Raw genomic sequence first — 13,362 nt, forward strand, 5'->3', positions numbered from 1 at the left:
TCGGTAAACCTGGATGATAACTGAAATATTTGAATGATTGTGAAGCAAATGCAGAGAGTGTCAACGCTGCATATTTTAAAAATTTGCACTTCAAAAGGTTCTGTCGGATTACTATTGTAAAAATCCTACTGCTGTATTAAATGGAGAATTAGAGATTACAAATGTTCATTCAAACTAGAGGGCTCAAATTACAGTATATATTAAACTAAGAGCAGATACTGCCACCTAGATAAATTCTGATGCTTTGGTTAACTAGATGTTGGCTTGCCTTACTTTTTGAAAAATGGCAACAACAAACAATAGTGGCTAGGTACAAAAAAAAATACAGTGAATGATAAAGGGTCGCTTAAAAAATCCATGTAAATGTAATTTTCTTGGGAAAAAAAAGACCTTTGTGTTTTGCCAAATAGCAATGATTAAGCCTTTATTTAATTTTTTAAATGTAGAAGACAAAATGCTGTTAGAAATAGGAGGGCAAAACTCTATAAAGGATAAACAAAAGCTCCGTAATCCTGAAGTTTATAAAGAGGTAGATCCTGAAGTGTTGTCAGGAAGACTTGTAACTTTCTTGTTAAAATATTCCTTACTGAATTCAGACAGAAGAAGACATTGTTCAACACTCTCAAGTAAAAGCACAAATAGGTTTTAGTTTAGTAAGTAAACTAAGATCACTTAGTAAATAATTTTTTTAAAGGAGCATTACATTATAATCTGTTCTACTACACCTCCTAGCAAACAAAGCAAACTAACTCTGCTCCCCACTTTTATTCGTCACAGCAAAAAGAATGTTGCCTTTTTTCAATTCTGGATTAAAATCTAAAATCAGCAATATATTCCAGGATCATTCATTTATCAGGTTTAGAGGGGTTTTTAGCATCTATGGACTGTTTGAGTTCTTCTTCAAATCTCATTTTGTTTTCCTCTGTTACTCCTAGAATGGCTTCAATGTCATCAATGGCGGTCTGTAAATGAGCAATAAAAATAATATTCATTACTTAATTTTTTTTTAACATTTATTTATTTTTGAGACAGAGACAGAGCATGAACAGGGGAGGGGCAGAGAGAGAGGGAGACACAGAATCCGAAACAGGCTCCAGGCTCCGAGCTGTCAGCACAGAGCCCGACATGGGGCTCGAACTCATGGACCGTGAGATCATGACCTGAGCCGAAGTCGGACGCTTAACTGACCGAGCCACCCAGGCGCCCCAAATATTCATTACTTAAAGACCCCTTACAACTCTTTCTCCCATCCAATTATTTGTTCCTTTTTGGACTTGAGTATAATTTAGACTGGTTAAACTCAAAACGTTCCTGTCAATGAGCACCTATCTACAAATTGTGTCATCAGTCTTGAAATAAGTAAAAAATATGAGAGTAAGAACTTGGAAACCATCATAGAAATTTTTATGGCTGCTAAATTTGATGGGGAAAAAAGGGACTTCTATTTTATACATCTTTAATTTTTTTAATTTCATTTTTCTAGTAATTCATTTTTGTTGTATTTTACAGAAGTACTGATCCATGGTAAGTTGGAAAAAAAAAAACTTCAGTAGAGATAATTTGAGAAGCACTGGTCTAGTCATCGTAAAATGAGGGCTAGTAGGCTGATAGTGTTTATTTCCATTGTTTGTTTTTTTCCATTGGGCAGAAAAATGCCCCCCACCTGTTTCCCCCATTTTTTCTTTGAGGTAGTATTCACATACCATAAAATTCACCCTTATAAAGAGCTCAACTCAGTGATTTTTAGTATACTCAGAAGAAACCATCATTACTATGTAATTCCAAAACATTTTCATCACCCTGAATAGAAACTCTGTGCCCATTAGCTGCCATTCCTCATTTTCCCCCATCCCTAGCTCCTGACAACCACGAATCTACTTTCTGTCTCTATGGATTGGCCCACTCAGGACATTTCATATAAATGGAATCCTATAATGTGTGGCCTTTGTGTCTGGCTTTCTTCACTTAACATAATCTTTTCAAGGTTCATTCGTGTTGTAGCATGGATTGGAACTGCATTTCCTTGTTATGGCTGAATACTACTCCATTTTATCTAATACCTATTTTTACTTGGTTGCTTGCACTTTAGGTATCATATCTAAGAAGGCATTGCTAGCCAAAAGGTCATGAAGATTTATACCTGTGTTTTATTTTAAGAGGTTTATCGTTGTAGCTTTTACATTTAGGTCTTTGATCCATTTTTATTTAGTTTTTATGTATGCTTTGTAATAGAGGTACAACTTCATTTGTATGTGGGTATCTGTATTCTCCAGTACCATTTGTTAAAAAGAATTATTTTGTCATTCTTGTTAAAAATTGATTGACTATAGATGTACAGGTTTAGTTTGGACTCTCAAGTTTACTCCATTGATCTATGTCTATTCTTATGCCAGTACCACACTGTCTTGAATACTGTAGCTTTGTAGTTAAGTTTTAAAGTTGAGAAGCAACTTTCGTCTTTGTTCTTCTCTTTCAAGATTGTTTTGACTATTCTGTATCCTTTGCATTTTCACAGGAAATTTAGGATTATCTTATAAATTTCTGCAATAAAGCCAGCTAGGAAGTTGGTAGGACTTCCACTGAATCTGTAGATCAATCTGGGGAGTACTGTCCTCTTAACAGTGTTAAGTTTTCTACTCCATGAACACATGGAGTATCTTTCCATTTATTTATGTCTTCTTTCTTTTATGATGGACAGATATTGTACTTCTTCTGTTAAATTTATTCATAAGTATTTTATTCTTTTTGATGCTATTGTAAATGGAATTAAAAAAATAATTTTGGGGGCACTTGGGTGGTTCGGTTGGTTAAGTGTCTGACTCTTGGTTTCAGCTCAGGTCATGATCTCATGGTTCATGAGTTCAAGCCCCACACTGGGCTCTGTGCTGACAGCATGGAGCCTGCTTGGGATTCTCTCTCTCCCTCTCTCTCTGCCCCTCCCCTGCTTGCTCTCTTTCTCTCTGTCTCTGAAGATAAATAAATAAACTTTAAAAAATTAAAAGATATTTTTGTATTTTTGATTTCTAGTATATAGAAATGTAATTGATGTCTGTATACTACTGATCTTGGGTCCTTCTTGAATTTAAGTGTATTAGCTCTAACAGGTTGTTTCTGGGTTCTTCAGGATTTCCTACATACAAGATCATGTTATTGAAGACTAGAGATAATTTTACTTCTTTCTTTAAAATCTGGATGCCTTTTATGTCTTTTTCTTGCTGAATTGCCCTTTCTAGAATAGGGTAATATGGTGATGAATAGAAGTGGTGAGAGCAGACATCTTTATCTTGCTCCTGATCTTAGGGGGAAAACTTTCAGTCTTATACCATTAACTATGATGTTAGCTGTGGGTTTTTCCTAATACCCTTAACAGGTTGAGGAAGTTTCCTTTTACTCCTAGGTTGAGTGTTTTTGTGAGGAAATGGTATTATATTTTGTTAAATGCTTTATCTGCACCACCTTCCATTTTTATTCAGTCTTTGTAAATCCTTGTTTATAAACTGAAAATACTTATTAGAATGTCGCTAGGGTGGTAGAAAATATTACCAAAAATGAATCTATTCCACTTTCAGGTTTTTGTTATTATTCCTATTTTATTCAGGTTTATTGCCTTTGGACCTTTTGGTGAGAGTAAAAAAAAAATCAAGATAACACTGACTCACCTGAGAAGGCTAGAAACCATGAGATATTTAAAAGCTACTTGAGAATATCTGACTTTTGATGATTTTGAAAGTCAGGTAAACAACAGAGAAATAGCCTTCATTTTGTCAAGCTCAGGGTTTACCAAGTCTGTGTGGTCTTAGTCTGCCCAGGCTGCTATAACAAAATAACCAGAGACTTGGTGGCTTAAACCACAAAAACTTGTTTCTTATGGTTCTGGAGTCTGGGAAGTACAAGGTCAAGATGCCAGCGAATTTAATTCCTGGTAAGAACTCTCTTCCTGGCTTGCAGGCAACCATCCCTTCTTGCTGTATTCTCTTAGGGTGGTTGGGGAGCAGAGACAAAGCAAGAGAGCAAACAGACTGTCTTGTCTCTCATAAGGGCACTACTCACATCCAGAGAACCCTAACCTCTTGACCCCACTTAAACATAATACCCCTCAAAGGCCCCTTCTCCATATACCATCGCATTGGGGGTTAAGGTTTCAACATCTGAATTTTGGGAAGACATAATTCAGTCTGTAGCACTGATTATTATTTTTGGACAGACTAAACTGACCATGCTCACGCAGACTAAATTGCTCAGGATTTTGCACATGGCAGTAACTGATGAAATGATACTAGCTGACAGTAACTTAGAATATAAATGAAGAGCTAGGTCCTTTTGGACCAGTGAAAGTTGATGCAACCCTGGGCCTAATTTTCACTGAGTCTTCTCAGTCATGTTGTGGGAAAAGCAATGGTCATTCTTCCAACTCATAAAATCATATTGAAGAGGAATTATCATCATTACTGTTATTAGGACAGGCTCTAACGCAAGGAAAAAAACATTCAAAATTTACATTTTTACAAGCTTTTGTTGGGCTTTCCATTTAAGAGAAGGATCACATGTGGTTTCCGATTGAGTCCTCTGAGTTACTTGACCTGTTTGTTCAATCATGATGAAGGCCCACTCGGGGAATCAGATGCAGATCTTGGTGATCAATACGAAGTGTTTATCTCTGCTCTGCCAGCGTTTCAGAAACTCTTGTGTGGATCTTGTTCCGTTTTCTTGCTCTTGTACCTGTTTCTCCAGTTTGGAGACTTCTAAGCAATTACATACAAGTAGCTTTCTGGACCAACATCTTTAAAGGCCATTTGGAACCTTCAAAAAGGTTAGTGATGAAATATCTGCTCCACTTTGGAGAAACAGTGGAGTAAATGACCCATGTGTATGCCAAGGGCTTTTTTTTTTTGTTTCTCTCTACGACACTTTATCCTTCCTGAGGTCTCAGAACTTCTCTGGTCTACATATATGGATTCCCCAGGAATCCTTGGCCAGACATTGCATTTTCTGAAATGTAAGTACATTCCATTCAGGATTTTTGGTTGTGACAGTCTCCGTTTTGGTTCCATTGTGACACTTCAGTTTCACCTCCCATATCAGAAAGCCCTGTTGTCATGTAAACTGGGTTTGGTAATGGCAGCAACTTAGAACATGTCTACTATATTTCAAAGAAAAAATTTCAAACTATTAAATTTAACTAACAGGTTCAGTGGGAACCTTATAATATTGACCCTGTACATTATAAGATATGTACTGCTTCACAATAAAAAAAAAAATGGTTTAGCACTTGTTTACAATACAGCATGAGGTATTTTCAGTCCTTGTATAGAAATTAACCAGAATCGTTAGTTAATTAACACCTCACCTTAAAATTGGTCTCGCCTTGCATATTAGGTGCTGATATTTCTTGATGGATGATGAAGAGATTTCGAGCAAAGGTCATGAGGACCCCCTGGAGATCCTCACCGATTGTTCTGTTAATGATATCCAAACAAATGAGTTTACCAACGATTCCCCTCACAAGCTTAAAAACAATCACCCTCTCATTTGTGCCTGTCTGGTGATGGAATTTAATGAGTATTTTCAATCTCACAAGGTGGCAATCTTCAGGGAGATATGAAAGATGAGGCCCCATTTTAACTTGTCAACAAAGAGGATTTGTGCAATAAATATTTTTTTATTAATCAACTTAGCAGAATATAAGAATAGCTTCAGTCATTTCTAGCGAAAGGCTACCACTGAGCTAGGAAAGTAGTATTAGCTCATTTAAAAAATTGTTGAAATCAGTTTAAAAGAATTGTTGCTAAGTATAATTCATACCTAACAATGTCTTTGTCTACAGAGCTGTTTGCACCTCAGTATTCTAGAGACTTTTGTCTGGGAGTTATTTTCTATTTTATGTATGCAAGCAATTACTGCTATGTATGAGTGTGCTCCATCCATGTTCCTAGGAGAATGTGCCCCATTCCTGAACAGGCATCTTTATAAAACCGAACACACACTTGAAGAAGATTTCAGAGACAAGTTGCATACCATCCTATGGTCAGTGAACATTCTCAAACAACTAGACTGTTGTAAGTTTTAACTTAGAAACGAAACTTCAGGTTATTTCATCTAGTTACTTTGTGAAGTTTCTGTATCAAAGGAGAAAAACGGATTAAATGAATGGATTGATTTTTAAGAATTGTTCGGTCCTGAGGGTAGGATACCAAAGATACTTCAGGCAACTGCAAAGAACTTTAGGTTACTTCCTTCCCAATTGTTACCTGTAAAATAAGTCATCCTAGAGTGCAAGGCTTAAACACTTTTGGAATGGCTGCCTTCCAGCCTGATTGGGCTTTCCCATGGGTCAGGCTGGGAGCAGAAGGCTTCCCAGGCCCCAGGACAGTAGACCATTTGTCCTGCCACTGGCTACGTGACTTTGGGAGGAAGTTACTTCTTTTTTTCTGAAATGAAGGACTTTGACTGGATTAATGCTTCCAAACTTTTGGAGTTACAGTCCCCAAAGCCAAGGACTCTTACCCCTCATAGTTACTGAACTTCAGTATCTATCTCTTCTTTTATAATAGTCAAAGGCAATGTCAGAGTCAGTAATTTTTATTTTTGTTTATTAAAGCAATTTTTTTAAAATTTTATTTTAAGTAGGCTTCATACCCAATGTGGGGCTCGAACTCATGACCCTGCCTGAGATCAAGAGTCACTGCTCTACTGACTGAGCCAGCCAGGGGCCCCAGAGTCAATAATTTTTAAAAGTGATTTGTACTTGGGGCACCTGGGTGGCTCAGTCAGTCAAGCTTCCAACTTCAGCTCAGGTCATGATCTCATGGTTTGTGAGTTCAAGCCCCATTCGGGCTCTGTGCTGAAGTGCAGAGCCTGCTTCAGATTCCCTGTCTCTCTCTCTCCTCCTTCCCCTCCCTGCTTGCTCTCTCTCTCTCAAAAATTAATAAATAAACATTTAAAAATAAATAAATAAAAGTGATTTGTATTTCATTGCCACAGAGTCAGTAGGTATTAGACCCTGGCTGCTTCTTAAAACAGATTCCTGGGCCCACTTTAGATCAACAAAATCAGAAATTTTGGGTTTGGAACCCAGGAATGTATAGTTTCACTGAGAACCCCAGATGATTCTTATATATACTAAAGATTGAGACCCATACTTTAAAATATTATAGTGTGTGTGTGTGTGTGTGTGTGTGTGTGTGTGTGTGTATGAAGTGGGTCCACATATATGGATTCATGCCCCTCTCATCATCCCTTCTTAGGCTTCTGGGGTCCATGGTCCCTAGGAATTAACCTCTATTAATTCATTTCTAGAATTTCCTTCATTTTCCTTCCTTGAAAGTTCTTCTTGAATTCTGCTATTCCCAGAAATATACTAGTATAAATGGAGTCAACGTGAAGTTATCCTGGCAAAGCCAAACCACCAAATTCTGGCCTATAAGGTCATCCCCCTGGGAGCCCTCCTCTTTCCTAAACAGGTGGCTGACTAATGTTCTTCTCCTGATGTGAACTGATGGCAACAAAGCCAAACAAAGCCCAGGCATCTCATGAAAAGCCTCTCCTTAAAGCTGCAGAGAAAATCAACAAGAACAACACAAAGATGTGTTTGCTCATCTTTCCTTTTTCCATATGAATTCTCAAAAACAATGTCTCCTGGCCATTGTTTATTAAATCATCTTTCTCAACCTCCATGACTACACGTCAGTGCAATTTCTGCTGTACTAACTATAATTCCGTCCTTTTATGGCACATTCAAGAAAGCGCAGCTGCATGCAAGTGAGAATTTCAGGGATAATCTTGAATCCTACCTAATACTCAAAAAGTAAATTAACAAACTTGATGCAAAATTGCACAGGTAGTGATGCAGTTCACAGTAGGCTGAGAATCTCTTTTCCATAATAGGGTTCTCTATACAGGGCAGCCATACTATATGGGAAAAGCACACTAGATTCAGAGTCATGAGACACAACTACTGTGTGATGTTGGCAAACCACATCCCTACTCAACGCCCCCATTTCCTTTGTACACTATGAGAGTCAGTTAATTCCCAGGGTCCTTCTTTGCTCCAACATTCTCTGGTTCTATGGCTACAGGAAGGGATGAGAAAGATAAGATAGGAAGCAGTGGACACGGCTCTAGAGTCTTCAGGAGGCCCATGTCAATCATCAGTGCCCTTTCTGTAGGATATGTGAGTAGTAATACCATCTACACCAGTAGGACTATTTCCACCACCAAAGCTAGCCCACCCATCAAGGCATCCCTGCCTGAAATCTCAGGAGCAGGTATAGGCATAGCTGGGTGAGCTCCTCTTGGTCACCAGTCTACATTCTTCATTCTGTGGGCTTCAGCATCAAACCAGCCCTGCTGCTTGATCAGTTTGATGATTGGGGGTTTCCTTTTTCGCATTAGTCTTTTCTGTCTCCTCGATTCCCTGATGCTGTCCTCTTGCTTGGTTCCTCTGTGCTGAAGTACCCATGTGGATAAGTCTTCCTGTGGTCCATACTGCAGAAACTCTGCCTCTGCCCTATTAACACTATCCCTGTTTCATCATGTCAATTGTAGGATGCAAGTCCTGCTCCTGCCTGTCAGCCTCTGCTGGGCTCTACCACCTGCCAACAGGCCTTCTTTATGCCGCCCCCTTGCTGGCCTGGGTCTGTAAGAAGAGCAGCGTCCTCTTTGAGCTCCTATGGTTGTGCTCCTCGCCAACCAGCCCTCTGGATGCCCTTTCACTCTGTAGGTGACCTTTCCTAATGCTGTGAGCTGGTTGCTCCTTGGTATGATCTCTAGGCACCTGGAAAGCAGAGGGCAGCTCCTTCCCTGCACATGTACAGAGGTGTCCCTGGCTCTATTCTCCTCCTGGACACGAACATCCAGGCAGATAAGGTGAATGAATACTTGTTGGGGTGTTATGTCTCATTCCTGTTGCTCTCCTGAAAGTATAACAAAAGAGTGGGGAAGAGAGCCTAAAATAAACGGTGAAGGGACTCTTCTAACATGACCCAGTGAATTTTACATGTTTATGGGACCTTGGGGAAATGTGGGTACTGGAGGGGACGACTAAGCCAGCAAGCTCTCCACCCAAGTGAAGAGAGGCGTTTAAGACTGTAAACACTAGATTAAGTTGTTAGCCACATTCTGGCTCCAAAGGGGAGGAAATCAAAACATTTGCATGAGTTCAAAGGGATAAGTGACATTGAGTGTCATTGCACTGATGATGGCCTGTTGTAACTGACATTGCTGTGGTAAAACAAAGGACCATACTTTGGAAAGGGGAGTTGAGAGCTGTCCTGTGCACATCTTTGCCTGTTTCAGTGTGCAGCTCTTGGGACCAGTTTCCAGGGGACTGAGCACCTAGGGGGAACTGAGGCTGCTCAGGACATTGATGCTTAGTAGAAGAATTGTCTATTATTTGGTTTTTCATGAGACCAGATCTTAGTGTGTACATGTGTTTCAATTTGAGGCCACAATGTCTACACCAAGGTAGAAGTCACAAGGAAGAGAAATACAGGGAAGAAACAGTTTCCCAATTAAGTCAGGATAACTTAGAGGTAGCAAATGGCCATATTCCAAGATATGAAAAGATTGTGTGTGTGTGTATATATATATATATATATATATGCATATATATATACACACACAAGATATGGTATATCTTGTGTATATGATAAGATATATATATACACACAAGATATGATAAGATTGTGTCTCTAAAGCATGAATCCTAGATCAGAAGACAAATTTGTTAGCTCTCCAAAGTATGCTGGAGAGAAATTTGCAGGAAATAGGAAACAGAGCAGCCTCCTGAGTGGTGCTATCAAGATTCTTCATAACATGCATCTTGAGAAGATTGTAGCAGAGCTGAAACGGGAGCTGAGGAGGGGCTATGGATCCTGCCTTTCTGGGGAGCATCTTGCCAAGTCACCAGAACACTTCTCTAAGCAGGCCAGAATGACAACTGCCCTCCTACAATACGGATGTCTGAGCTGGTTCCTCATCAGATTCACTGTGCCTTAGATGTGTATGTGTTTGAACGTAATATGTTGTTGGAACTAGCCTTTTTCCCATCAATTTTGGATAATTAATCAGTTATTGTTATGAACCCCCACTGACATATCTAGAGTCATTATATGAAATAGTTGAAGATCTAAATAAAACAAGATAGACTTCCAGTAAATCAGCATGCTGATTAAAATGCATGAGAAGTATCATTCTTATTGGTTGTCACAGCCTATTTTCTTAGCTTATTATATCTCATAGACACACTTTGTACTCACAACATTCCCAACTTGTCTCTCTTCAGGTGTTCATATAATATAAAAACAGTTCCTTGTCTGTCCTATACAATTTGAATTGGGAAAAAAGAAATAGCATTTTATTTTAGCAACAAAGAAACCTACTACACTAAGACCACTAAGACTGATTGGAATTGAAATCCAGAGCTACCATCAAACATTGTGAGAAGCACATTTGGAAAAGCTGTCTCCTGAATATAGAGTATATATGGTCTAGGGCAGGGTTGTTGTTGTTAATTTAGATACAATTTACATAGAACACCGTTTAAGGTATACCATGCCTTGATATGATACATTTATATATTGTGATATGATTACCACTTTAGCCTTAGCTAACACTTCTGTCACATCCTATAATTATCATTTGTTTTTGTGGTGAGGACATTTAAGACCTACTCTCTTAGCAGTTTTGAACTATATAAAACGGTATCATTCATTATAATCACTATGCTGTGCATTAGATTACCAGAACCTATTTATCTACTTGTTGTAAGTTTGTACCCTTTAACAATATCTGTGCAATGCCCCTACTTCCCAGCCCGATAACCACTATTCTACTCTGTTTCTGACCTCAGCTTTTTTAGATTCCATATATAAGTGATATCATACAGTATTTGTCTTTGTCTGGCTTATCTCACTTAACATAATGCCCTGAAGGTCCATCCATGTTGTAGCAAATTTGCTACAACATGGATGGACCTTCAGGGCATCCTCATGGATAGATATAGATGTAGATATCTATCTATATCCTCATGGATATATATAGAGAGAGACAGATGTATATATATATCTGTATATATATATGTGTGTGTGTATATATATATACAGATATATATGTATATATATATACAGATATATATACAGATATATATGTATATATATATATACACAGATATATCTGTATATATGTATATATATAAAGAAAATATATGTGTGAGATATATATATATATATATATATACACATATGTATATCTCACACATATATTTTCTTTATCCATTCATCCATCAATAGACACTTAGGTTTTTTTTATTCCTTGGCTATGGGAATAATGTGAACATGGAGGTACACATATCTCTTTGAGATAGTGATTTGGTTTCCTTCAGATATATGCCCAGAAGTGGAATTGCTGGATCATATGGTAGTTGTATTTTCAATTTTTTTTGAGGAATCTTTATGCAGTTTTCCACAGGGACTGAGCCAATTTATATTCCCACCAACATGCATAAGGGTTCCCTTTTTTCCACAACCGTGCCAACACTTACTATTTCTTGTCTAGGCTAGTGTTTTTTGAAATATGATCCTCAGAACACCTTTATCAGACTCATCTAGTGTGCTTGTTAAAAAGGCATCATCCAAATTCAAGATCTTTGGAGGGAATTTGCTTTTTAGCTCACTTCCTGGGTGATTCTCCTGCAAATCAGGATTTGAAAACCACTCTTCTGAGAGCAATAGGTAAAAATATATAGGGAAGCAATTTGTTGTGTGGAAAATAATTTGTATGTCAATAGAAACTATGTGTTGTCTATGGCACACCCTATTGCCTTGATTCAGTGGGAGATACTTACGACTCTATGAGTTGTAGGTGACTGAGACAGATTCTCTCCAGTCTGGTAGAAGTTGGGTCAATTTTCCTCACCTGCTCCCCTTGTGGAAGAGCTAGTTTTCTCTCTATTTGCATGTCCATTTCAATATTCCTGATCTATAAAGATATCTGGGTTTTTTGGATTCTTTTTTCTACTGATTATAGCATCTAATTTTTCTTTGTTAAGTAAAATATTTATCATGTTTTTATTTTTGCATCTGTATGAGAGGCATGATTTTATCCTTTTTTGAAAACTATCTTTAAACAGCTTTTTCCAAATAAATAAAAAGCTAACACTGGAGTTGTCCAATAGTGGAAATGGCCGCCCTGTGGAATCGTGAACTCCTCATCACTGGGAGTCCAAACACAAAAATTGTTCATGAGATTTGGTTAAAAAAAAAAAAAATCACATGCCAGAATTAAGGCTGCCTCTTGACTCCTCATTTTATTAGGAAATATGGGCATCAGGACACACATTGGATTGTAACGGTGACTCTCAATGCTGGCTGCACATTAGAATCATCTGGGCCCTACCTCCAGAAATACTGATTTAATGTAGGCCACTCTGGAGTGGGCCCTACATACAGTGTCATGCTGAGCCATATTGGAGCCTGAGGCAAAGGAAAAACTCGGTATGTTTTAATTTAAGATTATGAAATTTTATTGACCATGGATTTTTTTGCATTAATTTTGATCTTTAAGATAATGCATTAAAATAGTTTTATCTTTCTTAATGAATATTTTTTGTACTCCCTTAAATTTTGTGCTCTGGGTACAGGTGTCACTTGCCTCATCCTAATCCCAGCCCTGCTTGGCCATCTGTACTTTTTGAAGCTCCTCACTCAAGTCATTCTTATGGGCAGTCTGGGTTGAGAACCACTGACTGGTTGATCTGTCAGGTGTCCTGCTTCCCTTTCTGTGCTGTCCAATATGGTAGCCACTAGCCACATGGGGCCACTACTGAGAACTTGAAATATGAGTAGTCCAAATTGAGATGTGCTATAGCTTTCAAAGACTGAGTAAAGAAAAATGTAAAATATGTCATTAATAATTTTTATACTGATTACATATTGAAATGATACTAGTTTTTAGTTTGGGGAGCATCCTTTTCTTTAAAGAATTTTTTAACAAAATATTTATTTTTGAAGGAGAGAGAGACAGAGCATGAGCGGGGGAGGGGCAGAGAGAGCAAGAGGGAGACACAGAATCTGGGCCAGTCTGTGAGCTGTCAGCACAGAGCCCGACATGGGGCTCAAACTTACGAGCTGTGAGGTCATGACCTGAGCCGAAATCAAGAGTCCGAAACTTAACCGAGTGAGCCACCCAGGCGCCCCTGGAGAGCATCCTTTTCTTGATACTGATTTCTGAATCAATCAGGTAGCCTAGGTTATGCTGCAATAATTTTTAAAAAAACAACCAAATTCTTAGTTGTTTATAACAACAAATGTGTGGTTCTGGCTTGTACTCCATTTCCCACATGGGCTGGCATGGGTCTCTGGTCAC

General features: G+C 38.3%; 1 protein-coding gene across 1 annotated transcript in view; it reads right to left on the bottom strand.

The window, feature by feature from the left end:
- Positions 1-771: 771 nt before the first annotated feature.
- IQCH (IQ motif containing H) overlaps positions 772-13,362 on the bottom strand; it is a 147,180-nt gene continuing 134,589 nt past the window's right edge. Inside the window, 3 exon segments of the mRNA XM_032593614.1 lie at positions 772-962; positions 5,348-5,456; positions 10,257-10,318. Of these exon segments, the coding sequence (XP_032449505.1) occupies positions 846-962; positions 5,348-5,456; positions 10,257-10,318 (288 nt within the window). The 3' untranslated portion in view covers positions 772-845.

The sequence above is a fragment of the Lynx canadensis genome, chromosome B3 (assembly GCF_007474595.2).
Source record: "Lynx canadensis isolate LIC74 chromosome B3, mLynCan4.pri.v2, whole genome shotgun sequence".
In the NCBI taxonomy this organism is placed as follows: Eukaryota; Metazoa; Chordata; class Mammalia; order Carnivora; family Felidae; genus Lynx; species Lynx canadensis.